The sequence below is a fragment of the Pteropus alecto genome, unplaced genomic scaffold (assembly GCF_000325575.1).
Source record: "Pteropus alecto unplaced genomic scaffold, ASM32557v1 scaffold313, whole genome shotgun sequence".
Classification (NCBI taxonomy): domain Eukaryota; kingdom Metazoa; phylum Chordata; class Mammalia; order Chiroptera; family Pteropodidae; genus Pteropus; species Pteropus alecto.
The window spans coordinates 321124-348812 of NW_006434832.1; the positions used below are offsets into that span (position 1 = coordinate 321124).

At 52.0% G+C, this 27689-nt stretch overlaps 1 protein-coding gene across 2 annotated transcripts; it reads right to left on the reverse strand.

Moving 5' to 3' along the window:
* On the reverse strand, nt 1-25474 carry MPP2 (membrane palmitoylated protein 2). Of its 2 annotated transcripts, XM_006910094.3 has the most exons (13): nt 25186-25474; nt 22552-22616; nt 17528-17646; nt 8121-8273; nt 7841-7990; nt 7228-7455; nt 6267-6398; nt 6070-6175; nt 5924-5992; nt 5569-5730; nt 4699-4901; nt 4217-4345; nt 1-2532 (listed from the first exon to the last, which is right to left on the reverse strand). In XM_006910094.3, exons 2-13 carry the CDS (start codon nt 22580-22582, stop codon nt 2356-2358), a joined length of 1659 nt encoding a protein of 552 aa, XP_006910156.1. In that variant the 5' UTR covers nt 22583-22616; nt 25186-25474; the 3' UTR covers nt 1-2355. The 2 variants fall into 2 exon arrangements, with proteins under 2 accessions (XP_006910156.1, XP_015443497.1); XM_015588011.2 differs by lacking the exon at nt 4217-4345 and having other exon boundaries at nt 25186-25264.
* Between the last annotated feature and the right edge of the window lie 2215 nt (nt 25475-27689).

Consider the following 27689-nt stretch of genomic DNA (forward strand, 5'->3'; position numbering starts at 1 on the left):
AGAGAACGCTCAGGAACAGGAAGGTTGAAGGAGGGGAGAGGGGAAGGGCAACTGGGCTGGGACTGAGTGTGGACAGTTGGGGGGCAGGGTCTTCATTATCCTGAGGTCCCTCAAATACAAGCATCCACAGCGGAAGGAGAGAGGACAGAGTCGGAGCTAACGCAGTTGGAACACTTGATCCAACCCACGGAGTGGGGCTTAGGCAGGGGAGGTAGTACCCATTCAGACAGGGATAATGACAGCCCTGTCCCCTGGGCATCAATAGAGGTGATGATGCTTGAACAGTATCCACAGTGGAAATGCCCAGCTCCCCTCACCCACGTCTTTTAGTTAAGGGGCTTTGAAGGTTAACCAAGAAGGTGGGGTGGCTACAACAGCAGACCCTTCACTGTCTCTACTCCCAAGTCCCCCAGATGGGGTAGACCCTTACAAAGGACACCATGGCCTCTGGCCAACAGGAGAATACCCCATTTGCCTCCCGCTCCCAGTACCCTTGGGCTGAGGGTGAGGGTGGTGCAAGGGAGAGCTGAATTAAGGATAAAAAGAACTCTGACTAAAGGGGAAAGAGGAGTATAAAGATGACTGCATAGTGGATGCAGAGCTATGCAAATGGATGGGAAAAGGCTTGACCTTGACATCTCATTTGCATATCCTATGCAAATGTAAATGAGATCCCTAATATAATAAATATATTTCTAACTTTGTAATAAATATCTGTTTCTTCTCCCTCCCCTTCCCTAGGAAATGGGCACACAGTGGTTCAGGGGCCAGCTTGGGCTGACACTGCAGCGAACACTGATTAGACATTCAGAAGGGCTGGGAAGCACAGGGGCTGGAGTGGTACCCTGCAAGGACAGGCTCACCCCAGGAAGGATCACAGAGAAGGATGAGGGATGAGATGCCTGGGGAAGTCAAGGACAGCATTCTTTTCTTAAAAGGGATTCTCCTATTTTACATAATTGCCCTCCCCAAAGGCAGGAGAGTGGTGTTTAAGGTCAGGGGTCAATAGGAGAGCTGGAGGAAGACATCTGGGAGGGTCAAGGCTCTAGAAACTAGGATAAGGGTCTCATAAGACATAGGGGCTGATGGGGAACCCCAAAACAGGGACCCCAAAGAGTGACTTTCCAAGCAAAATCACTCTTTGCTGCTCCTCTCCAAAGGCCGAGCCTGACACACACGCGCCAGCAGCAGAAACACAGATCAGGCACGGCAGCCTGCGGAATATAAGCTGCTCAGAAACAGTGTGGATGGCGCCCCCTGGAGCTGGGTTATGAGGAGCCTACCAAAATACAAATGTCCTTCACCAAGCCTATACCCCATGGCCCAGTGCCCACAAAATCCCCTCTGTACTCTTCCTCAGCCCCCCAAGCAGCCCTGACGCCAGTAGGCCACTTGGAATTGGCCAAAGAGTAGACCAAAATGGACATGGTCATGTACAGGGAACCCAGACGTGTCCCCACCATGGGCCATGGAGAGCTTGCAGATCTTCGGTCAGTAATAGCGGGCTCCTCATCACAGGGCTCAGCCTCCCACCCACCCGGACCTGGGCTAAGCCCACTGACACTGCCAGCCTTGCCCTTCAGGAAGCAAAGCTGACCTGTCAGGGGCACAATGGAGAAGTCTGTGGAGAGACTTCGGCAGTGAAAAGCTGTGGGTAAGGAAGGACAGGGTAGTGTTCACTTGTGGGACCCCACCTCATTCTGAGGGAGCCAAGAGCTGCACTGCTCCCCGGGTTGGCAACTGGCTCGTGCTTTGGCTCCTGCAGCCTTCAGGATGGTACCAGGCTGGCACCATTGCCCAGGCCTGACTGGCCACCTGGGAGCTACTTACTCCACAGACCACGGGGAAACAGCCTAGGGCCTGCTCCTAGGACATCTGGGTATGAGGTGGGAGGAGCCCAGGAATACAGGAATACAGTGGGTGTGACCAGTCCAGAGGAGAAAAGGGGACTGGAGAGAGGCAAGGGGTGGGGGACGGAGTGGGGGGAGAGCAGTGTACCTACTGACCACGTGGTCCCATAGCAGCTTTTCTGATCTCTGGCCTGAGCCTTTTAGAGGTGGCTCTGACACATTCCTGGGTACAGCTTGGCCCTCAGAGAGGGACATCTGGTGGCCAAGGGGGATCAAGAGGGGGTAGCACCTGGGCATAGAGGTACCCCATGAACACCCAGCTCCCTGGCAGTGGCACTTCTCTGTGTCGAAGCCAGACTTAGGGCCCCCTAGAAGCCACTACCCAGGGACAACCAGAGCGCCAGGGATGGGAGCTAAGGATTATGGTTGGGGGTCACGGTTGGGGAAGGATGAATTTAGGGTTCTGGGTCACAACCCAGATGGGGTAAGGTCCAGGTGAGCAGGCTCAGTACACCCAGCTGACAGGCACCCACTGGGGCTCCGTCCGCAGCTTCTCCATGGCGGCCTGGAGCTCGCGGAAGGTCCTCTCCAGGTTGCTGTTGACCAGACTGAGGTCAAAGTAGTGCCCGTAGCCCCTCTGGATGCGGCTGCTTTCTTCCACTGTCCGTCTCAGGTCCGCCTCCTGCCGGCACAAGGGGCCCTCCCACTGGTCAGTGTCCCACGCTCATCTCTGTCATCAGAGGGATCTACAGACTGCCCCATCTAGCATGCTCCCCAAAGCCCAACCATGGCGGGTACAGAGGCAGGAGCCCCTCCCTTCAGGCCCCAAGGTGTCTCTCCTGCAACCATGGACAGAGAGATGGGTAAAGGAAGGAAGGAAATAGCCTTTAGTAAGTGCCAAACATGGCACTAACCATTTTGCAACCAACCCACAGAATCTTCACTATAGCTCCGCAAGGCAGGACTAATTATTTCTCTGTTTACAACAGAGAAAACTGAGATACGAAGGGATCACACAGCCATCCAGTGACTGCACAGGGTCTTTGTGACTCCAATGCCAGTGTTCCCTCCAGTCTGACTAAGCCCCCTTGTCTGGGCATCCTGAGAGGCACCTGCCACACCTGGTATTAGGGCAACCCACAGGTATACAAGGCAACCCCCATCTCAGACCCAGTCCAAGCTGGCCAGGCAGGAGTGGGAAGGGAACTTGAATACTGACTTAAATAAGCCAAAGCAGTAGCTCTAGGGATGGCCCAGCTGCCTGGGGCGATTGTGGCCAGGGCAGGTGTGCAACAGAGGGGAGCCCAGACAGCCCAGACAGCCTGAGTAATATAGTAACCAGAGGCCTGCAGTACCAGGAGTGGCCAGCAGAGGGACCCCTGAGCTCAGAACTCTGCAAACCCTACAAATCTTGGGGAAGGCTGCTCCAAGGGTACCCAGGCAGAGGGCTGTGGAAGAATAAAGGGGTTCTATGGAAAGTAACCTCACAAAGCAATCTGATCATAAATTCCTAACTGAGCAGGTCATGGTGGGGAGTCACGCCCCAAACATATAACTTCTTTACTAAAAGGCTTACCTTTGCTTTAAGCCAGCTCTGTCCACTGTTTCTGGAACTGCCCTCCCCGCCTTTTCAGATCCCTTTTTAAAGCATGACTACCCTCAAGGGAGCACATAATCTTAACTAATTTGTAATCCAATCCCTTGCTTTCTCCCACCTTTACGTAATATTCCTTACTTTCCTTAATTCCAAATGTATAAAAGAAACTGCAAAAACTATTATTTTCCAGCACATTTGAGATCTTGCTCCCTGGCATATGTCATCAGTTTGACTCAAATAAACTTAGAAAAATTTCTACAGGTTTGGACGGTTTTTTTTTACATTGACAGGAGGGTGCCCTGGAGTCATGCAACACCTCACTTGAAGTCTCTCCTCGCAGAGCTACCTCCTCCCTGATGCTAGTTCATCCCTCTGGCCAGACTTCCAGCCTCTGTCTTCCTCCTTCCCTTCAGACTTTCCCTTAGCTGGAAAAGCCCTGAGCCCACCTGGCTCGCCTCTGCCCACAGATCTACTGTCCCTCTGGGCTCCCTTTGGTCAGTACTCTGTCCCCACAGAGTAGGCCAAGCAGTGGGCCTGGCAGAAGCTCCTGCTCTCAGGGCTAGCTGTGTCCCTGACTCTGTGAGAATCTGGGCACTTTACTTCCTTGCTCACACCTATAAAGCAGGAATCGCAAGTCCTCCCTCACTAATACCTTGGGTGGGCACCTCTCCCCTTCCTTAATACCACCTTCTTCTCTTCTTCTCTGGCCTGCCCCCTCCCACCCCAGGCAGCCATCAGACCCCTCCCGCTGCATCTCAGAGCCCCTCACCGTGAGCTGCTTAGTGGACACCCCACTCTCCAGTGCGGCCCGGTTCATGGCCCGCAGGGTCTCAAAGTCGGGGGCCTCAATGAACACCACATAAGGGACAAACTCAGCTGTTCTCAGCACCTTCACTGCCTGCAGAAGGACAGGAGAGTCGGGGAGTACATCCCATGTACATCTAGGGTGATGGGGGTGAGGATGGGTACCTAGGAATGGATGAGAAAGGGGTAGCTGGGGTTCTGGGACATGAGTCCTGGAGATGAATGGTAGAAAAATTGCTGGCAGGTAGCTAGGGATTGGGGTAACTGAAGCAGATTAGAGGAGTGGGGGTCCAGGAGGCTGAGAAAAGGGGTCCGGGTGGGCTGGGTCCCTAGCAGTAGTTGATAGGTTATATGGGAATGCTTGGGAGACAAGTGCCTAGAAATATAGGGGGGAGAGCAAGGGGAAGCAGAACACCCACAGGGGAAAAAAAGAGTGGGCCACGGTACCTGGGGGTTGACATCCAGCACGCACACCTTGCCGGCCGCAACCACGCCCCGGATGGAGTCGATACGTGTGCCGTACAGGTTGCCCTCATATTCGCCATGTTCCAGGTAGCGCCCAGCACGGATGTCGGCCTCCATCTCCGCTCGGGACACAAAGCTGTAACCCTGGCCTTCCCGTTCTGAGTCCTTGGGCCTCCGGGATGTGTCTAGAGGGAAGGAGGGACTGAATAGGCTCAGGCAGGCCACACCACCACATGAGCGTGTTCTGTGTGTGTCACACAGCCCTGGGGGTACAGCCTGCCCTCCATCTTCTCAGCACTGCTGTCTTCCCACGCACTGTGCCCTCACCCTCACCATTGGTGCACAGAGACTTGAGGTGTCCATATTGGGAGAAACATCAGAGATTACTGCTTCAACCCAGTGCTCACAGGTGGGGAGCTAAGGCCCAGAGAGGGCAATGTGCATCCCAAAGCCACACAGCAAGGCCGAGCTGACCTAAGGTCAGCATTTAGGTTCCTACCTCCAGGAACCAGAAGCTTTCACCACCCCAGCTGGGTTCTATCACCAAGAAGCCCAGCCTTCCACAAGGCTAGCCCTATTTCACATGGGTTCCCAGCTGGGCTTTTAGCAAGTGAAACACGAAAGAAGGAGAGGCAAAGCTGGCCTGGCCCAGCCCACCCGGCCACAGGTTCCGGAAACAGCTCCGCCAAAACCTCCCCAGCCTGCAGTTCCCCCCACTAGCCCAGAGAGGGCGCATGCCCAATACCTCACACCGGGTTTTCATATAGATACCCATTCAGCAGACCCAGCTCTGGCCCCCAAGGCATCCCCTGCTCCCTGCCCCCCACCCAGCAGGGCCCAGCTCCCACTCACAGGGCACCGTGGTGCCGTAGCGATCTGGATCCCACATGATGAGCTTGTTCTTCAGGCTGCGCCGGCCCACGCCCTGAGCCCCGATCAGCACCAGGGTTTTCCGGCGGAAGGGGGGCATGCGAGCCACCTCCTCGTAAATGAGCAGCTCATGGCGGTCAAACTCTGGACACAAGGAGATGGCACTGCTTGTCAGGTGGAGGGGGTGGGGTTGGGATCGCAGGGGACAGGGGCAGCAAGGAGAGACTGCGCAGGGCCTAGAGACAAGACTGGCAGCATCAGAACCAGGAGAGCATATTGTTGGCAGGAAGGGGACGTGCCATATTAGAGAGAGGGGGAGGGGGCCTCCAACACCCACCTGCATTCTTGGTGGTCAAATACATCATTCGCTTCTTTTTCTTTCCTGAAAGGCTGCCGCATAGGGTCCCTGGCCACAGAGAAATGAGCAGGTGAGGCCAGGCAGGGACCAGTCACATCCAGATTGTGGGGGAACGTGGCTTATACCTGAGGTGGGTGTCAGCTCCAGGTCCCGCTTGACAAAGGCTTTCCGCTTCTCCTCCAGCAGCTGGCTGGGGATGAGCCCAGCACTGCCTCCTTCTACGTGGCATGCCTGAAATGGACATGGGCAAAGCACTGCCTGAGTGAGAGGACACTTCCCACACACCATGCCTGGAGAGACTACATGGGCACCCAGGGCTCACCTGCCACCAATTGGCATCATCCTGGTTTACAATCTGGAGCAAGTCCCCAGCGTTGAACCGCAGGCCTGCTTCTTTGCAAGGGATGAGGTTGTCTCTGGCTGGGTCATAGTCAAAGTGGCACTTCACAAATACCTAGCCGGGGATCAGTGTCAGGAAGGGGGGTGTCAAAGGAAGCAGGGGAAGGCTGGAAGGGACATGCCTTCTTCCATTCTCCCCAAGTGGAGAGAACGTCACACAGCCCACCCTCTGCCTCCTCCCCACAAAGATGACAGAGGCCCTGACACTGCCTATCTAAAGGCATGATGCCCCCAGGCCTGGCCGGCTTCCCTGCCACCAGCCTCCCTTTGCATCTAGAACTGAAAGGACTCAGACAGGATAAGGAATCTGCTCAGGCCTGGCGCCTTGGCCCCACCCACCGAGGAGGGGGATCACCCAGCAAGAGACTCCACTTTGGCACCTAATGCAGGATCCCTCCCATCCACTCACATCCTCCCTCTTTGGAGGAAGGGGCTCTGGCAGACAGCTAGAAAGCCAATAGAAGTAGGCAGAGCAGCCAGACCTCCACAGTCCACCAACTCCGAGGCAGCTGTACAGGATACCCGGCGATCCGACTCTACGCACTCATGCATACACTTAGGCATGTAGACAGCTACACACAATGAAGACTCTCATTGTATATTCTGGTATACAATGAGTATACCAAGCTTTGAATGCACTCACATCCCTTGCACTTGTGCATGAGTACCCAAGACTAGGGCAAATGCGCAAGCGTGTGCAGGTGCAATACGCAATAAGCGCAGAGGCCTGTCACCGCCCCGCCCCACAAGCCCCGCCCCCTATCTTGCTTTGAGCTCAGGTTGAAGAGGAGGGGCTCCCACCCCGAGACTTGTGACTCTGACAACTGAGGTTCAGCTCCCCCTTGGGCTTTGTGCTGAGTGGGGACCTCGGTGGAGGTACCCACCTGGCGGGGCAGGTGGGGCTCCTGGTAACTGGGCAGGATCTTGAGGATGACGCTGCCGCTGGCGCTGCGCAGGAGCTCCTGCAGCGCGCGGGGATCACTGCCTACAGGCTGCCCATTCACCTCTTTGATGATGTCGCCCACGTGCAACAGGCCTTGCTGAGCCACCATGCCCCCGTGCAGAATGCGCGCGATCACCAACTCGCCGCCCTCCACACGGAACGTCACGCCCTGGGAACCGAGGGCAGGTATGATGAGGCCTCAACTGCTCCATGTCAGAACCTTCGATTGAAATCTCCAGCCCCCGCCCCCCATTCCCATCTTCACCCTTCCACTCCGCCCTCACAGACTTCTCCTCTTCCATCCTGATGCCCCACTCTTCATTTACAGGAGCACTAAAGGAGGGAAAGTGGGCAGAATGAAGAGGGTTCTGGCACATGTATGTTTGCCCCTCATATGCCCAGTGTCTGCAGTCTCCTAGGTCTGCATGGGCCGGTCCCTGGGCAAAGCTGATCCCATCTTCATCTTCAGCCCTCTCCTGACCGGGTTTGACCCCCGCTGGTTACTCTCAATCCCCACTGCGGACCCCACCTTTGGCCCTGCCCTGCACTCTCACCAGATGCTCTCCAGCGGTCTTGCGGATGCCCACCATGCGCACAGCGTCAGGAGGCACAGGCTGGTTGCTGAACGTGGGGTCCAGGCCGGGGCTTGGGGGTGGTGTCTCATAGGTCTTCGAGGCCACAGAGTCGTGCGTCTCCAGGAGGGACTGGGGAGGTGGTGGGAAGAGGAGGGACTAAGGGGCAGTGCCCCGCGGTCCCTTCCCACCCCTGCTCCAACTTCCTGTCGGCCCCTCCCCCAATGGCCTGCCCCAGTCGCCACTCAAGACGGAAGGGAACCTGAAAGTGGGGCTCCTGGAGGATGCGGGCCAGCTCCGCGGCTGTGCTGCTTTGCTCCGCCAGCTGCGCCAGGTCCCGCAGGATCTCCTGCACCAGCTCCAGGTTGTTGTCCCGAACCGCCTCCAGCTTCGTCTCCTCCAGCCGCTCATGGGCCTGGTGGTGGAGGTGTAACAGGTAAGACCTGATGCTTCCCAAAGAGCCCTGGGGTACCAAACGGAGCCCTGGGTACCACCTGCCCTCAGGCAGCTCCCATCCCCAAATCCTTACCTTAGAGCCTTACATAAAAAGTAGAACGCTATATACACTCTTTGATACCTTGGGTTTTTTTGTTTGTTTAATTGGTTTGGTTTATGCTGCAATGTGGAGATCTTCCTTTATTATTATTATTACTATTATTATTATTATTATTATTATTATTATTTTAAATTACTGCATTTGACTCATCACACAACTGGAGTACCATAATTTATTCAGTCTCCACAGGTATTTAGGTTGTTTCTAATATTTTACTATTGCAAATAAAGCTGTGGTGAATAATACTGGCATAGCTGTTCTGAATCTTTGGAGGTCTTCCATGTAAATTCCTAGAAGTCTTGTTGGGTCAAGCAGTAAATACCTAGACGATTTTTTAAAAGATATTGACAAACTCTCCTCCATGGGGCTTGGGCTGCTTTGCCTTCCTACTAGCATTGGATGACTTTCCTAAAGCCTTCCCACCAGAGTGTGTGATCAAATCTTGGAAAGTCTGCCAATCACATGGATGAGAAATGATCTCTTGGTGGAGCCTAATTTGCATTTGCTTATTGAGAGAAGTTGAGCATCCCTTCATACATTTAAGGGCCATCTGCATATCTTTTTCTGTGAATTGTCTGTTCATGTCTTCTGCCAATTTTTCTATCAGGTCTTGGTTTGTTCTGTTTCCCATTTTTTAAATATTCTCTATGTTAGGAAAATAAGCCCTTTATTTGTGTTATCTCTTACAAATATTTTCCCCCAGTTTGTCATCGGTCTGTTGACTCTGCTTATGGTTTTCTTGTCAATGCAAAATACATATATTTGGTATAATTAAATTTATTAATATTTTATGCATCTGAATTTTGCAGCATAGTTAAAAAAAAAAAAAGCTTTCCCCACACAGATCCATGTTTTCTCTAGCACGAGTATGGTTTCTTTTTTCACATTTAGATCTCTGATGTGCTTGGAGTTTTTTCTGATCTATGGTGTGAGGTATGGATCTACTTTGATTTCTTTCCAAATGACTATCCAGGCATTCCCGATACCATTTATTAAAAATCCATAAGACTAGAAGAAAGCAGTGAAAGGTCAAAGAAGTGCCAATTAGTGGTTGAGAGATGATCACGGGGATGGGGCGCACGGCATAGGGAATGCAGTCAGCAGTAAGGTAATGGCTGTGTGCAGAGCCAGAGGGACGATAGAGTCATCGGGGGGATCATTTCATAAACTATATAAAGTCTAACCAATGTACTGTATACTTGAAACTACAATAAAATAAAATGCTTAAAAAAAAGAAACCTGAAGGGTGGCACAGACTAACGCATAAATCAAATTAATCCAATAAATAAGGGCCTCCACTTTCTGCCTTAAAAAAATCCATAAGAAAATAATTGTCTGATTTTCTATGTGTGATGCTAGTATGACTACTTTTTAAAGAATCTTTACCTTTTAGCTATACGTACTGAAATACAAACAAAATTATGGCTGAGATTTGCTTCAAAATAATTCATGAGACAGGGAAGTAGGAGGAGATGTGTATAAAACAGGGCTGTTTATAAGTTGTTAAATGTTGAAAGGGACAATGGATGATGGAGGTTCAGGAGACATTTTTTTAAAATTTCCATAGAGAAAGTTTTTCAAGTGCACGAAATGAGGAGATTTTAATAACACCTCTCAGGGATACTACTCTGAGGAGTCGGTGAGAGGGACACAGTGCCTGACACACAGCAGGTGCTCCATAAAGGCTAGCTCCTCTCTGTCCTGTCTTCCCCAAACAGGCCAGGGGAATAGCATTCCACATGAGGAGGCACGTTGACCCCACTGCCACCTAAACCACTCCCTACCAGGTGGGCAGCACTTCAGACTGACTCCCACGGCCTGGCTCGGCAGAGTGCTCCTGCTGGGGAAACAGACAATTGAAGGCGAAAAGGAGCAGCACTCAGAGGCCGTCATGCCTTGATGTTCCCCAGAGGCTGGCGGGCAGGGACAGGCCCCAGAAGCTTCCACCAAACCCCGTGTGATCCCCAGTCATTTAGCTCAGCACAGCCCACGGAGCTTCCTGGCTCTGTGTCACCACTGTGTTCAAGTCAATGCTGGGAGTCAGAGGCCCCAAGAACTGTTTCAAGAATGAACAAAGGTACTCAGGTATGTCACTGTATCACCATGGTGACCCTGACCAGACTCTTTCAAGTTAAAGGAGCTAGTCTGGCCCAAGTGACATGACGTGAGCATAGAGGTCACCCATTTTAGCCTCAGCATCTTCTGCTCCATTGCTGGGGAGGACAAGTTTCCCTAGGAGCCCTCGCCTGACCAAGGCATCTCCCAAGCCACTTAACTCCCATCTTTGATTTAATGACTCCTCTCCCAGGCTGATCCCTTCCTCCTCCTGTAGCTGCCACTGGACACCTTACCCACACATACAAAAGCATAGTTCTCCAAGCTCAACCTTCCCAGCCCAGAGGAAACTTTAAACATTTAATCATTCAAATACAAAAGAAACACTACACCAGGCTGATCTAAACAGCTGATTGAAGAGGGCTGAGAACGCCCAACCTGTATCACAATTTCAACACACTTCTCTGGGACTTTGGAAACTCAGAACTGGATTCATCATATCCTTGGTTCATGATAATATTCTCATCATTGGTTTGTGCATGGATTCCTTTCAGTTAGTTGGTATTTAGATGATTTCGTAATAATATAACAAGGATCTCAGACTCCACCACTCAAAACATAAATAGGGATTTGACAATATCCTACATCTAATCACATGCTCCACCCACCCATCCACTCACAGAAACAACCATCTTGAGTCCCAGTGTTCCTCATGCTCTGGCTTCCCATTTTACATAGTTTTAGTGTATCTGTATGTATTCTACATAGTCCTAGAATGGATATTATTTTTTATTATTTTTACCTTAAAAAAAGGGAATTATGCTATATATAAAATCCTTGGGGACCTGAATTTTTCCATTTACTATTATTAAATTAATAAAGTTTCACTTAATATTGTTTTACTTAATATAATTTTTCAACTAACATTATTTCACTTACTGTTTTTACCCACTATTATTTTGCTAAGATTTACTTTCCCTTTTCACATTAAGAAACAATGTATTTCATTTTATTTCACTTACTATTACTTTTCACTTAGCATTATTTTGCTAAGATTCATTCTTTTTTCCCTTATCGCATTAGTTCATTCATTTTAACCACTGTATTGGATTCCATTGTGTGACTACCCCATATTTTATTCATCTCTTTGCTCTTGGGAGGCATCTGGATCATTTCAGATTTTTGCCATTGTGAACAGTGAGGCTATGAACATTCCAGTCTTTGTCTCTTGGTGCACATGTGAGAATCTCTCCAAGGAACAAAATTGCTGGGCCATGGGATATATGCCTGTCCAATGGTGAAGCAACACATTGGCAAAATATCATCCCATTTAAAAGTCACAACGACACTGTGAGATTAGTAATATTAAAGCTATTTTCCCAATAAAGTATCTGAGGCTTGAATGGGTAAAATGAATTCCTTAGCAACATGCAGCTCATCGGTGTATACCAGGGACCCCAGTCAAAGTCTCCTGACTCTCTGAGCTCCCCCGCAGCTGTGGTGTCACTATCTGGGCACCTCTTTTTAGAGAGCATGTTCCTGGTACAGCACTTACTGCAATGTTAGAGGCATCAGGCTCCACAACCAGCAGAGTGGCTTTGAATGTCTATGGTAACCATTTGTTTAATTCTGCTCTGAAAATCATCATTGGCATAGCAGGGGCTCAAGCTCACTATGGACCAGAAGCTTGGGCCAGGTTCACAGCTAGTTAATAATAGAGCCTATACTTGAACCCAGACCTTCCAGCTCCTGATCCAGAGCCATAAGCTGACTGCAAAGGCAGAAATGACACACAGCTATTTCTTTGAAAGGTTTTCCCTCTGCCCTCCCACTCCAACCTCTTTAAGCTTGGCAAGAGACAGAGAATTCTCATTTGAAACCCAGGCTCATAATGAAATAGTTCAAAACTGAAAGAAGTCCCAGAGAGCAGTGTGCCAGAAGGTAATGTCGTTCTTCAATCTGGATTTGACCATGTGATTTCCTCTGGCCAATAGGACATTAGCAAATGTGATACAAGCAGAGGCTTGGAAAGTGTTTGGGATTTGGAGTTTGTCCTCCCTTGTTGCTGAGACTGCCATGTGAAAAAACATGGCAGTCCCTCAACCTAGATACTGCAGACTTCCCAGCTGAGTGAGGATGGCAATCCCAGAGCCCAGAACAGAAAGACCACCCACTGAATCCACAAAATCACGAGAAACAAATCATGGCTGTTTTAGGCCATATGCATTGGGATGGTTTGTTACACAGCGAAGGCTGATACACTGGGCTCCCTATTATTGTAGCTTCTGCTTGTTATGTCCACTGGTCAGTCTCTTAGTGACATCTTCTAGGGCCCTGTCTTGCTTTGCCATCTCACTCCAGCTTCACTACAGGTGTGGAGTCCTCCCTGTGAGCTCCAGTCCAATGGCCGAGACTACATTATCACAACTCTTTATCATTTAAAAAGCACCTCCACACCCATGACTTCTCCATATGACTTCCCCATATGCCCACCACTACTCTGAGAGATAGGCATCATGATCCCCACTTCTCAGAAGAAATAACTGAAGCTCAGATTAGTTGTCAGACATACTAAAGTCACACAGCCAGCCGGTGAATCTTCTGACTCCAAATCCTGTGTTCTTTCTTCTTCATCTCACATGTATTAATTCCCATGCCTCCCAGCTGGCAGATGTCTCCACTGGTAACAGTTGGTCTGAATTTCTAAATGTCACCTGCCTTGGATTCCTTACCTTAGCCTTGCCTTTTGTTGGAACACCTGCTGCTGAATCTGTGTCAGCCCTCCCAGATGCCACCAACCTGCCAGGGCTGCCACCTGTTATCCATAGCCAAACCCCTGGATTTATGATTTATGAGCCTTTGCTGTGTAGCAAACCATCCCAATGCATATGGCCTAAAACAGCCATGATTTGTTTCTCGTGATTTTGTGGATCAAGAAAAGATTTGACTTCCCTCCAGAGCCTTTAACTCTTTGAGTTTGTCCCTTCAAGTCCTGCCCCTCCCTGGTCCTAGATCTACCCAGCCTGGCCCCTCCCACACTGTCTGCCACATCCCCAGAGAGGAGAGTCAAGTCCAAGTCTGTAAGGGTAAAAAAAGAATAGCTACCACACATGATTCCACCTTGACTCTGTCCCTGAGGGTTTCTGAGCCACTTCGCCAGGAGAACTAAGTTTCTACAGCTGGATTTGTGATCAAAGAACTTTGTCTATTAGGTTAGAAATGTATCTCTGTATACATAATCATTGAAATTGGTCAGAAAGAGTGAGAAGTAGGTCTTGTTGTCCAAAGCAAGTCTCATGGTCAAACCCAGGTGGAGACTCTACCTTTTGATGAGAGAAGCGGCAAAGCTACATCGCAAAGGGTCACACCTACAGGGATGGGAGGGCTTTCACTGAGCACAGACAGGCCTGTATGGAGATTCACTCCCTCTTTTCCCCACAACTGGAGGGAGAGAAGTCACGAGGTTCCCTTAGCCTGTGCGCCTCTGATTGGAGGCCTCAGAGTAAGGAAATGTCCACACCATCTTCTATTGTACTTTACGCATCTGAAACCATACTAGGCATTTCCCAGGAGGAAATTCAGACCAGGTTATCCCCAAGAACATTTCTGGAGAAGGGAATTTACTTACTCAGATATGGCACATTGGTAACTTCTCAATTAGGCTGTACTATGAGGTCCCAGGACTGGGACATTGCAGGGCTCAGTGAGGAAATGACAGACTTGGGCTCTATCAGGAAAAGAACAAACTATCTGACAGTTCATTGCCATAGACCCAGCACTGTGCCTGGTACTTGGTGAGTGCACAATAGATATTTGTTGAACAGATGATGGATGACTGAATGACAATGGATGACGGAGGCAGCCAGCCAGCAATCCCATCAATGGAGAGCCATCAAATAGCTTAGACAAAGCCCCCAGAGAGGAAGGCTATTAAAGGGGATCCTGCTTCGAAGAAGGCTGGCTTCTAACCCTGAGGTCCTGCCATCTTGCAAGACCCGCCTTATTTCATTGGCCGTCTCACTGTAGAAGCAATAGCTCAAGTGACACAGAGACGATGTGGTCTAACAAATCCAACTCTGAAATCAGCTTTGGAAGGTTGTAGATGTTGAGGTTCAAAATTCCATTGCCAAGTGTCCACCCTCACACATGCAGAAGCAGATGGATGTGAGGGTATGCGCTGCAGCAGCAACAACGTACCTGCCCTCAAGGGAACCAATAAACACACACATTGGGCTCTATTCACATAGTGGAAAACCACACAATGGTTAAAGTGAATCTATATACTTCAGTCAATAACTATACTACTAATATGAATTAAAAAACCTAAGCAGCTTACACTATCATTCTCTTATATAAAGTTTAAGAACTCATATAACAGGGGCACATTGTTTACAGCTAAACACATACGTAGGCAAGATATGCAGTTTAGAGGTATGACATTATCATCCTCAAGCCAGTGGTGGTTACCACTGGGGAGGGAAACCAGTGGAAATGAGCAAAAGGGGAGAGGCATTACCTGTATCATCCTTTTCACTTCAAAAACGAAGAGCAAGAGTTAAAGCAAATATGGCCAGAATCCACATCGTAGAGATGGGTGCTCAGAGGTCTGCTATGTTATGCTCTAAACTCTTGTATTCAGTCATTCGACAAATATTCAGTGACCATTTACTATGTGTCAGGCACTGTTCTAGGCTCTCAGGACATAGGGACCCAAAGAGAGATCCCTGTTCTCATGAAGCTCACATTCTGTTTGAAACATGCCGAATTCCTTGTTTTTATTTTTAACACATGAATACAATCCTTGGCCACCGCATGAAAAGCGAGCTGCCTTTCTCCAATCTCGTCCAATCTGCTCGGTTTTCTCTTCCCCAGAACCTCCCACTATTAACCCTCTCACACTTTTCGTCTTTCCTCATTAACAACCTCCCTAGGTCTTAACCATCCCACAGGTGATATCATGACCAGGCTGTGTCCCTGGGACATGGCGTCCCCTGTGGCAGCTCTTTCTCTCCAGTGGGGCCTGGTCCCCTTCTGCACCCCATGCCGGGGCCGGCCACAGCTGGCTTGTGACAGTCCCCACCCCCACCTTGTGAACCCCCGCCCCCCACACTTGGATATATCATATTCTCCTTCCTTGCAATCGAAGATACTGCCAACTTCCTGGTCACCCCCGCCACCATTCACTGAAGACCCTGGGACTGTCTCAGTCCTCCCCTCCCCAATGCCTGCTGTAACCCGAGATTCCAATGCCCGTGTAGACCACCCCCATCCCACACGTGGGCCTCCCATTCCTGGAACTCTTTAACATCGATGACCTCCTGTCCACTGAGGCAAGATCCTAGATTGTCACGTCATCCCCCAGAACTGTCCTCCTACCTTCCTCTCTCTGACCTGGCTTTCTTCTCTTCCAGCTATATGCTCTTTCCCCCAATACTGTGACCTCAGAGACCCCTCAGGCCTTTACCTCCATTTTCTCCCTGCCTCTCTGTCCCCACCTGGTCCCCTCCCCTCCCAGCCTAGGCCCCAGAGGTGATGTTCTGAGTCGTTCTCACCTGTCCGCTTCACGATGGCCCCCGTATGTCAGCCTCTCACAGCCTTCCACAGCCCCATCAGTACAAGCTCTGAACCGAAGCCACCTTTTTTATCTCTGCGTCTCTGGACTGAACCACCCTCATCTAGAAAATCCGGCAACTGCACTAGATAGTCTAAGCCATGTCGATCCTGCTCCCTGGCTTTCGTGGGTTCCCTCTCTCCTTCCCTTCAGTGATTAGTTGAAACTTTACTTCAAACCCTTGCCCGCCGCCCCCACCTTCATACTCAGCCTCTGATCTCTAATTCCCAGCAGAGAACTGCCCTATCTCCCCTGGGAAACCTGAGCAATTAGGCATGATTCCATGCACCTCCCAGTCTTGCCTCCAACACAGCTGTTGGTACCATTCTCGTCTTCTTTTCTCTTCAGGAGAGGGGGCTCCCTCCTCACGTGTCCCCGCACTTGTCCGTCCGTGCTTCTTCTCTCAGCTGAGGGCAGCACCAGCCCCACACTTTCTCTCTGCAGAATCCTGCGTGTCTTGCTACTTCCACCCCTCACCTTCCACAACCAACACCAAGCACTGCCAGCTTACTTCCTAAATATTTCTTTCATCCTCTCCTCCCTCAAACCCTGTTACCAGAGGTCTAGTTCAGGACCATCTCTCTAACTCCGGCCAAGACCCTCCATCTATCTTCCATGTGGCTACCAGAGGGATGCTCTTGAAATGTCCACGTGCCGTCATCACACTGTTGCTTAAAACTCATGAAAAGTTCCATGCTGCTCACAGGACAATGCCCAAGCACCCAGGCACAGCCCCCAGAGCCCTCTACCGCCTGTCGGTGTCTCCACAGTTCACACTCTCTGTCTCACACCCGAAGCTCCAGCCTCACAGAGACATTTACAGTTCCCTATATGCCTCTGGTTCTTTCTCATCTTTGATTCTGTTCAAGCTCTTCCTGTAGCCCAGAATGTCCTCCCCCTTCTCCTTATTCTTCAAGACTCAGCTCAAGTGGCCCTTCCTCCAGGAAGTCTTCCCTGCCCACTCTGGACTGGGTTAGGCATCTGTCCTTTATGCTTCCAAAAGGCTTAATGCATCTGCCTCTATCACTGCCATTACCCGATCGTTTTAAAACTTTCTCTTTTAGTCTTTTCCCCACCCGATGAATGGCAGGTGAGCTTGAAAAGACATCTGCACAAAACGCCCAACAATAGAGGGACAGACAGGATGGATTCTGGAGATCTGAGTGCACAGGCATGCTCACCCCCTCCCATCACATCCTCCACAGGCAGGCAGTCACCAAACACCTATCCACACGGGCATATCCTCACACTCATCAGTCAGGCACAGGGCAGCCCCACATGCAGTTGCTCAGGTTCATCATCTGGGCATGGATGCTCATGCATACCCCCCCAGGGGTCTCCTGTGCCACACGCCCCATTCCCGGAGCCACGTGTGACTAACACCCTATCCCCCACTGCGCCTCCCCAGACACAGTGTGCTCGTGCCCGCCTCCCTGGAGCACTATACCTTGGCGAGGGATCTTACTATGGGACTTTCCATAATGCCTCGAAGAAAGATCAGGTCCAGTTCTGCAGCTCCCGTGGCATTGGGGAGGGATCCCAGGTTGTCCAGGACTTGCTGCATGGCTGGGGCAAAGGAGTGGGCAGTGAGACACACAGCTGGGCACAGGAGACCAAAACACATCATGGCAACTCCAGCCCCCCATCCCACATCCCACAGAGGATAAGCCCCTCCCCAGCAGCACTTCCTTCCCTGCCAGGCATGGGAATGCCTGGGGCAGGGGCCCTAGGAGAAAAGTGGGGAGTTTCTCTAGGCCCTAAGTGATGCCTGCCTGGGCACGTGGGAGGCTCCAGGCAGCATGAAGTGGACTCTGAGGTGAGGGGAGAGGAGAAAGGGAGACAGGCGTCAGGTTCCAGGTTCTGCCCTGAACCTGAGAACCACAGGTTCCTCACTCAACCTCCAGATGGGCTGAAACCCCAGGACTTAGCCACCTGCACCTGGCTGACTCAGGAATGAGAGAAACGGTGCTTGGAGCCTGCCCCTGAGTGCAGGCCTAGAGTCAAGCAGGCAGCTTATGCAGGAAGCCAGGGCCTATGCAGCATCTAGTATAAGCTATGCCACGAACTCGGTATGATTTTGCACAAGTCACTGTCCCTCACTGGCTTCAGACTTTCCCTCCTGTAAAATGGGTGGGTTGGACTAGATGGTGTCTACAGGACCTTCAACTCTGACAGACAATGATCTATAATTATTGAGAAATTAATATAGATCATAGGAAGCCAAAGCCGAGGCTCAGAACACTGGCAGGAGCTGGGAAAACAGGCACCCAGAGGCCTGGGATGGCTGTGGGTTCCCAAGGGCAGAAGTCAGACCAAGATCAACAGATCCTCAGCCTGGGACAGGACGTAGCCAAGGATGTGAGAACACCTGACACTAGGCCCCAGCCTTGGCGGTGAGATCTGAGGTGGGTTGTGGTCACCCACCTGCAGAGGAAGAAGCTCCTGGCTGTGAAGGTTCGAGGTGGGGAGGGAGAGGAAGGGAGAAGCAGACTGTACCCAGCTGGGGGCAGAGATGGGCAGGGGGTATCATTACACTGCCATCCTGCCACCCACGCCTACATCTGCGTAACAGCTCCCAAACCCTGGAGGAGGGGTAGACACCTCCCTGGCGTCTCTCATAGCTCTCGTCAGCACCCCCTCCTCCAGGAAGGAATGGGGATGGGGAGGAGGGGGCACTGAAACTGGACCTGGCAAACATGGTTCAGAGACTCCTGTACTCCTACCCTCTTCCCCTTCACCCCACCTTCTCCAGAAGCAAGATCCCAGTCCCTCGCCCAAGCCCCTCTGCCCAGGCCTGGGCTTGGCGTTGGTGGGAGAACTGCAAGGCCCTTAGGGCTCAGAAAGGCCTGGGCAGGGACCCTTCCCACTCTGCAGGGTATCCTGGAGTCCACACTCCCCAGTCATCCTCACACACTGAGTCCCACACCTGCTAGCCATGAGGGAGGACTGAGCCAGGGTAGTTGGCACCCTCGGTCTAGGCCAGCTTTCCTGGTGGGCTGTGCCACCAGACCCTTAGTCTCCCGGAAGTCCGTTCCTAGGGCACCCTCTCCAGATGCCCCGAACCCCGTAGGGCCAGCTTTTCCTCCAGCCTCCCAGCCCGGTCTTTCCCTCCCTTCTCTCCGGAGGTCAGCTTCCTCAGAGGAGCCCAGGGATATGCCCTCCAAGGAGGCCCTGCTGCCTGGGCTGCCCGCCATGGCTGCCCCCCAACCCCGGCCGGCCGGGGATTCCCGGAGTAGCCTCCACTCGATAATGGGCCACCTTCCGAGCCAGAAGCGGTAGCGCTGGAGGAGGCGGGACTCAGAGAGCACCCTCTGAAGGATCAGCCAATAGCAAGGCTCAGCCGCCTTACTGATTGGCCAAAACAGATGGGTGGGTCGGGGGCGGTAGAAGAGAAAGTCCAGGTCCTACGGCTGGCCTTAGCCCCTCGGTACAATCCCAGCCAGTGGGGGTGGGGAGAAGGAGGCGGAGAGAAGGGAGAGCGGGGTTAAATAAGCTGCCCCTTCAGATGTGAGGTGGTGCTCAGAGACCCTCCCCTCACAGTCCAGCTGCAGTGAGCCCAAGGGGGATGGGGACTTGGCCTCACCTTGGGGACTTGGTCCCACCTTTTTCCTTTCCACTCTCTTGAAGGTACCTTCTCTAATATACCCCCACGCTACCTCTCCCCTGCCCTCCGACCTCTACTCTTTGACCCCTCTCCAGGCCCAATTTTTTTTACAAAGGTCCCCTTAGGATCAAAGGAAGCCCCCAAGAATGACTCTTGATCCTCCACCGGGAACAGTAGCAATAGTGTGGAATGGGACAAGTACCTCAGACCCCGAATAATTCCTGCTAGCTGCCATCCATGGGGGTCGAGGCATGAAGAACACGGAGAAAAAGTGTGTGTGTGCGGGGGGTGGTACCACTGTGGGCAGGGAAGGGTATCCCAAGCCCTTCTTACCCCCACATCTCAGCAGCACCTTCTTCTCCACCCCCATCTCCTATTAGCTCTTCCCCTTGGGTGAGGGGTGACACCTGAGGGGGCCGATCAGGCATCTTGGAATTGGGGAAGGGGACAAGGGTGGGCAGGAGGGAGAGACTTGGTAGTTACCCCAGCCCAATGCCTCCATTCTTCTGAAACCTTGTACCCATGAGGCCACCACCAGGCACTGCTGCTGCCACCAAACAGCCAGTCCCTAAGGAGTAGCACCAGGTTGCAGTGCACCCCTGGTTACCATGGCAACAGGAGGGATTACACACCAGGACATTAACCCCGGGATGCAAGAGAAATTTAAAGGGACAGCTCTACCTAAAAGCAGCCCACATCCCCACCTTGATTCAAAGAAAGAAGGGAGTCAGGGGAAGGAGGAAGAGAGAGCGAGGAGGCTGCAGGTCTGGAGACCAGAGGCAAGTTCAACCATCAGCCCACATACCTACCAACCCATTCCCCAACCCTCTCTGCAGAGGAATACACCCACACCATTTTTCTCATCTTCACAATGACGATGACTATGGTGACCCATGGAAAGGTGGCGGGAGAAGGACCTTTCCAGCTTCACTCTCTGCAGAGCCCAAGGCTGGGATCTCTCGAAGAAGGAAGAGGGTAAGGAAAGGGTGGACCTGACCTCATACTGAGAGGTGTAGCTGTCTCTCAGGCCTGTAAGAAGTGTAATAGCCACAAAATGAGCAGGGGCATAATCCACCATTAGATTTTCAAAGCCGGGAGCCAATTCAGTCTGGGGTGGGCACAGAGGGCTGCCTGCAGGAAGGGGTAAGAGACGCAAAGCCTTTGAGTCACACATCACCTCTTTACAGAATAGGAAACACAGGCTCCAAGAGGTTAAGCTGCTTGCTTCTATCCTTTCTCTTTTGGATAGCAGAAGGCAGAAGCAGCCCATGGCATAACATCCAGGAAAGCAGGGACCTCAGGAGTCCTCAGAGGAAGCAGGCCCCATAGCCATACCCCTGGGCTCCAGTCCCCATGCTGTCCTCCAACCCACCCCACCATGCCCCGATCAAGGCCTGCAGCAAGAAAGCCAATTTATTGGCTTCCTTCTCCCTCTACACCCCTGCCAGGCACTATTAATGGGCTTAAGGGCAGCCCCAGATTGAGAGGCCTTTAATCACAGGCTCAGGGATGGGCTTCATTAACCCCTAAGCAGCTTACAGTAATGGCCCAGGCAGGCTGGAGCAGGAGAGACCCAGGAGGCCCAGCAGGCTGGACAGGAGGTGGAGGCACTGAGCCCTCTAAAGCTGCAGAAAATAGGGGACATTAGGACAGTCCCCCTACTGCATGGAGAATAGGCTTTTCCTGGGTACAAGTGTGTCACAGCTTAGGCTCTGGCCTCACAGCAGCCTTCACTTTCCTGGTTCAGTTTCTCAGAGGGAGAAACAGTCACTCCAATCAAATTGGGAAGCCGGGAACATCTTGCAGAGGCAGAAGCATTACCCTGAGCAAGGGTAGGGGCTGCATGGTGCGGAAAGCATCCAGGCAGGGGAAAAGACAGAAAAATCAGAGCAAAGCCAGAGAGGTTTTGGGTTGTTAGGGCCCTTAGCCTCTAGCACAGAGAACTTCACCGGGTATGTTCCTGAATGTACTTAAGGGGTCCTTGAACTCCAGAGTAGAATACAGATTTTGTGCTGAGAAGCATTTGTCTATGATGAGGGCCCATGGCTGTTATCAGATTCTCAAAGGAATCCAGAACCAACAGAAGTTAAGAACCCTGATCTTGTCTCATCACTTCATCTTACAGGTGGGGGAAACTTAGGTCCTAAAAGGGAAGTGACTGACTCAAGGATAATGAGATAATAACTCAGGAGCACAGAATAACTGTGAATATTCCTAACAGTAACACTCTCCCAGCACAGCCTTTGAGTCTCCCATCAACCTCTTTACAGAACAGGTGATACAGGCTCAGAGAGGTTAAACAGTTTGCTCTTGTGGCTTTTTAGCTTATCTGAGTGGTCCGCTCCCTTGCCCTAAAACCTACAGAACCAAGGTGAGGTTTCTTGACCTGGCATTCTCCACGCTTAACTTCTCGTGCCTCAGCAAACACATACCACATCTCTAGCACGCACTGATCTATTTCACCTGTTTGGTGAGCGACGCACCACGGACTTCTCAGTCTCAGGCTGGGCTGCTGCAGTCTCTGTAACCCCCAGCCATTCTCCAAGGCCCAGCTCCTAGGGGCCACTTCCTAACCAGCGTGGCCCCATGCCATTTCTCTCGGGCAATAGTGCACATCAAATCTGAAGCACGCATGCCCCTGCCCTCCACGGAGGTGAGCTGTGCTGTGTCTCCAGCCCCATCCTGGGGCAGGTGTGGCAGGGCCATAGAAGCTGCCTGAATGAATGGCTGAGTAGCTAGCTGGGTGGAGCAGTGGTGGGGGCAGTTTGTTCTTACAGGGACCTGTAGGAGTAGCTAACTGCTGCTCCCCACCCTACCAGCACCCTCTGAACCATTGATATAAACAGATATCCGCACCCACTTCTTACCAGTCTCAGAGTTGGTGGCGGCAACCGGCATGGTGAAGTCGATAAGGGCTCTGAAAATGTCTCTCCTAGAGGAGGGGAGAGAGGAGGATGAGAAGGCGCAAGGACAGAGCCATAGAAAGGAATTAAGGAGGGCCCTCCCTCAGGATCAGCCAACAAGGTAGGAAAGAGGCTATTGCCCAAAACTGAATGATCTCACAGTCCTAAGAGGCAGGAAGAACAGATATTTCATGCCCGTTTCTCCAAGGAGGAGAAGACAGAGGTTCAGAGAGATTAATCTGTCCAAGGTCACAAAGCTAATAAAGAGAGCTACAATGAAAATCCAACTTTTATGACTCTTAACAAAAAATTACGTGTTCCTGCCTGCCATGTCCTTTTTTTTTTTTTTTTTGAGAGGGGGTGGGTAAAAATACAGAATTTGAGTAAAATGCAGAAAAGATGGATGTTCTCAGACCGTAAGCTTTATGAAGTCAAGAACCACATCTGTTTTATTTTGCCTCTGGATCCTAGGCTTAGCACAGTGTAGATACTCCACAAACATTTGTCTGTCTGTCTGACAGAAATGATGTCACACCTCCCCAAGGCCTTTCTGGCTTCCTCTTTCCCCCTTTTCCCTTTCTTAGCCCACAGCTGGGACAAGGAGAGTAGGAGGTTCTGGGCAGAGCCAGGTATGGAGTTTATAGTTCCAGTTCCCATCCCAGGGCCTCCCAAAGCTGGGGTTGATTCCCCCATTCTTTAGAGGAGGGGCCGGGGGGCAACCCACCACCCTTTCTCCCTTTTCCTTCCTGGGCATGTGCTGCTGGAGAAAACCCTAATTCCCGGTTGCTATGACAACAGGAGGCAGTGGCTCACACACAGCAGGGCTGGGGGAGTAGAGGAAAGCAGCTGGTAGTGCCCACTTTAGGAATGAATCCCTACTGGGCCCAGCAGGCAAGGGAGCCACAACTTCACTCCCCCCACCCAAAGAAAGGATTCTTCTCAGAGGGACCACTACCTAATTTTAATTTAAAAATTAGATAGGCTTGAGCTGGAAATAACAAATTACAAAGTTGGGGGACGACTCCCCTTCCTCCTGGATCTGCCCCCAAGTATGTGAAAGAAAGCAGCTTTCAGGAAGAGGAAGGGCACCCCCTGTCAGGCTAGCACCCAGGCTGGAAGCAATGCCCAGGATCCACTTTGCCAGAGAGTGCCCCCAGTGCCAACCCCTGCTGTCTCTGTTCCTAGAGAGCTGTGAGGAGGGATCCTTTCCTTCCCCATCCCAGGTCATGATGACCTGGAACCTGGAGCTTCCTCTAGGCTGGCGCTGCTCACCGTGACAGAGGTACTGACGGAGGGGCTCCAGGATTCCACCTTCCCTAGACGGCGGAGAGTGGGAAGCGGCAGGGGGGATCCTGTCCTCAGAAGTCTTGCCTAGCCTGTCTGGGTTTTCTCCCTAGTGAGTCGGTTCCCGCGGCAGCGGTTAGCTCTGCCCCACCCCCACTCGAGCCTCCGAGAGGGCGGGGCCCAGCTGTGCCCACAGGAGAACAAGCAGTGCCAGGCAAACCAGCCTGGCTCCGGGCCAAGGTCCGGAGCCCAGGCATCTGGGAACTCGCACCTCGGCTTCCGAAACCCTTGGCTCGGGTGACCTCTCCTACCTCTAGGCTATCTGCATGACCTAGGGTCTGAGGGTGATACGGACCAGCCGTGAAAAGGGGAGATTTTCTCCAACCTTCCACCTACCCCTCCATCAATACACATACAAAGAGATGCGGGGAGAAAGGTCTGACAAAGGCGATTTGAAGACCGACAGGTCGTGGGGAGGGGTAGAGAGACTGAGGGATGGGGGTCTAGAGTCCTGGCGGACTGCACGCAATGACAATCAGAACGCCCCCGCCCCAAGAGCCCAGCCCTAACACGCTGGGCGCTAGGACCCGGGGGGAGGGGGGCGTGTTGCTAGCCATCAAAGAAGGCTTTTTGCGTGAGCGCCCGCGGGAGACCAAAGGATGAGGTCACTGAATGCCTGCGCCCAGCTCGGGTCCTCACTCTGCCCCCCTTAGTTGACCTAACTTTCTGACCCTGGCTCCTGGCTCCTGGCACCGATCCCCTCCTAGGTCTCCAGGCCCTAACACTAGCCCCTGTCCCCGACCTGCCTCCCCCACGTCCTCTCCACCAGCCTGGGAGGCAGAAGGAGTTCGCCCCTTCCCACACCCCCTCCCAGAGAAGATTGAGGTGTTAGCCTTCCAAGGGGACAGGGAAGCCACCGGGACCCGCGCAACCTCTGTCTCGCGCCCCTACTCCCCGGAAGCGCTAACAGCGCAGTTCTTACGTAATGCCCGGCTCCGAAGTCCCCCGAATCCGCACGGTCCCCGGAGAGGCTGCGCGGATACCCGGGCTCCGCACAGCTCACCAGCTCTGTGCCCGATGTCACTTTGCAGCCCTTACCGCAGGGGCGGGGGCCAGCGTCAATGGGCAGCGGGGTTTGGTCTCTCTCTAGGAGCACCCGAAAAGGTGGAGGGAGGGCTGGAGTTGGAGAGGGAGGGGACGGGCCTGGGAGAAGGGGCCGGAGGAGACTGGATCCAGAGACTAGGGCCCCAGTGCTGTGCCTAGACGTAGAGGACACAGGGACCTTGGGGTGGGTGCTGACCGGGGTGCGCCTACCTGAGGCCCGGGGAGCCCCTAGCTCGGGGCGGCTCCAACGCAGCCCGGCACTCCGCGTTTATTGCCTGTCAATCGCTACCCCGGCTCTTAAAGCGGCAAGGCCTCCTTTGCGCGAGGGGGCGGAGACCGAGGGGAGAGGAGGGACAAGGAGGGGAGGTGGATGTGGATGCCGCGCGACTACCCAGAGGAAAGTAGTCTTTCCCAGTAGCTAGTGGGTAGGCAGGGAGGTGGCGGTTTGAGAGACTCCACACAGCCCACGAGGCCCTGCTCGCTGCCCACTCGGGGGAGCACTGACTGAGACCTGAACCCACTGGTGTCCCTCCGCGCCCAGAGATCCCTTAAACTGGCGATGGCGAAAGATTACTCCGCCCACTTATCTCCGCTTAGACCCACGTTCCAGTTGCAGGCGTACCTCACTTTTCCTCGTTAGGCTGTTTCCCAATTGGGAAAGAGAACCGGAGGAGTTTAGGGAAACCCCCAAGGAGGAGATCCACCCCCACAGGGGCTCAGGCTCAGAGTCAAATTGTAAGGACTCGAATGGTAGATACTTGGATCCTCGACTCTCCAGAAGGGGAAACGTCTTTGCGAAGGAGTTCGAGACCCTATTTTAAGCCTGGACCAGAGACCTGGTTCATACCGCTGTCTACGGAATACGGAAAGAAGCATCTCGCTATCCTTCCTCAGAGTCCCGTCTCAAGAAGTAAATAAAGGGTTAAACCCAGTCTCCCGCCTTCGCCTAGCCTCCGGCTCCACCTCACACCTGCTAGTGAAAGATACTGTAAAGCCTGGGAATACTGGAGGCTCCGGGAGACCACCCTTCGCTCAGCATTTGGGGCCAGCCCCGGTACTACTGTGGCTTGGGTAAACTTCCGCCCCCTCCAGTTGCCCTCTGGAACACGCAGGGGTTATCCCTCTTCCGTGCTAGCTGGGCTCCCAATATCAGAAATGGACTGTATCCTGAAAATTTGCTTAGAAATCTCAGGAATGGTTTGACTTAGGAATCCATCTGAGAAGCTGGAAACTGGTCCTAGGAACCTGGAGATTCAGCCAGCCTCTGAGTTCCCGAGGGCATAGGTTTGGGTATAGATATAAGAGAAAACCATAGAACCAAGCCACCCTTTACTGAAAGCTCTGAAGTTTTGATGCCCGACGCCTTAACCGAGGGAGAAGAAAGTTGGCGACCCCAGATGGCAGAGACTGGAATTGCAGGCTTCGGTTTCCGACCGAAGAGGCTTCCTGGAGCATACTGCTTCCAACTCCTGTGCCTTCAAACCAGGAGATGCTCCTAATTCATCTCAGGAAGAAGTCCCCTTCCCATTGTGAAAGTTACCCTCCACTCTATCCTGACCACTTCTGGGCAGGGAATTCCTCGAATATTCGCATTTAGTGGGGAAGTGGAAGGATCTTGAATCTCTCTTAAACATTAATTACTTCTCAATCAGGCAAATGTTACCCCGCAGCAATTCACAGTTTCAATTCTATTCAGGATCCCCCAAACAAGGTGGGATTCCAGATTCTAACTCATAGGGAGGTGGAACCCAGTTCATTATTCTTTAAGCCACTTCCCCCCATTAGTCAATCAACAGTATCTCTCTATTAAGGGCCTTGTAGAATGCCATCTCCTCTCATCTGTTCAGGAGCTTACAATCGATAAGTTATTTGATTCTCACGACAGCCCCATGAGGTTACAGAGTTGGGAGAAAATTTTCTGGATGCAGAGTAAGATGCTCCTATTCTGTTCCAGACCAGGTGCCAGCTTCAGTGATTCTGAGTTAGATAGCAGCTTTGGTGCCGGCTTCAGTAATCCCTGGTTTCTTGGAGCTCACAGTCTGGAGTGGAGGTCGGCATAGGGATGTCAAGACGCCAAAAGTATTTTCTAGTGGTATAACTGAATGTCCTAACAGAGATACAGTAAATGTTCTGATCTGGGACCCAAAAGAATAAAGGTGCTACTGGTGAGAAAGAGAGTAACTGGGAAGGGAAGCAGATTCGAGGGGTCCACAATGCATCCCATGGCTCCAGCAGGGTGGGCTGGGGATGGGGATGTGGCAGGATGAATCTTCCCCTTCTAGGGTCTGTAATGAGCTCTGCCTTCCTCCCCGCCTCCACCCCAGAGGTTTAAGGATACAGGCTGTCTCTTTGCTTCCCCTAAAATCAAGGTGTTCCTCTGGTAGGTGTTCATCCCAGGGCTTTGGGTGTCAGGGCACAGAGAGAAATACAACTCAGAACACCTGTTGGGAATTTCCAGCTCTGGCCCTGTACTGAGTGATGTAGTACTTCCAGGAATGCTCAGCAGGGGCCACCAACAGCTACCGCCTGCTCCAGATTCCTCGCCTGACCTGGCAACTCTCCAGTCTCTGGAAACCATTTTTATTGGCTATACCTCTCAATATATATATAAAAAAAAAGCATGGAACCCTCAATGCATGTATATTTACATTTATATATTATGTCTAGGCTATTGAACTAATATGTATATTAAAAATAATTCACAGACAGAAAAG

Bases quoted from the DNA above. Each gene is read 5' to 3' on its own strand.
- MPP2 (XM_006910094.3), bottom strand. From the start codon at position 22,582: ATGCCGGTTGCCGCCACCAACTCTGAGACTG. The intron at 7,991-8,120 runs GTTCCCTTCCGT...CCACCTCCCCAG, and splicing joins TCCAGGAGCCCCACTTTCAG to TCCCTCCTGGAGACGCACGA. The intron at 4,346-4,698 runs GTACCGTGGCCC...GTCCTTCTGCAG, and splicing joins TGCTGGATGTCAACCCCCAG to GCAGTGAAGGTGCTGAGAAC.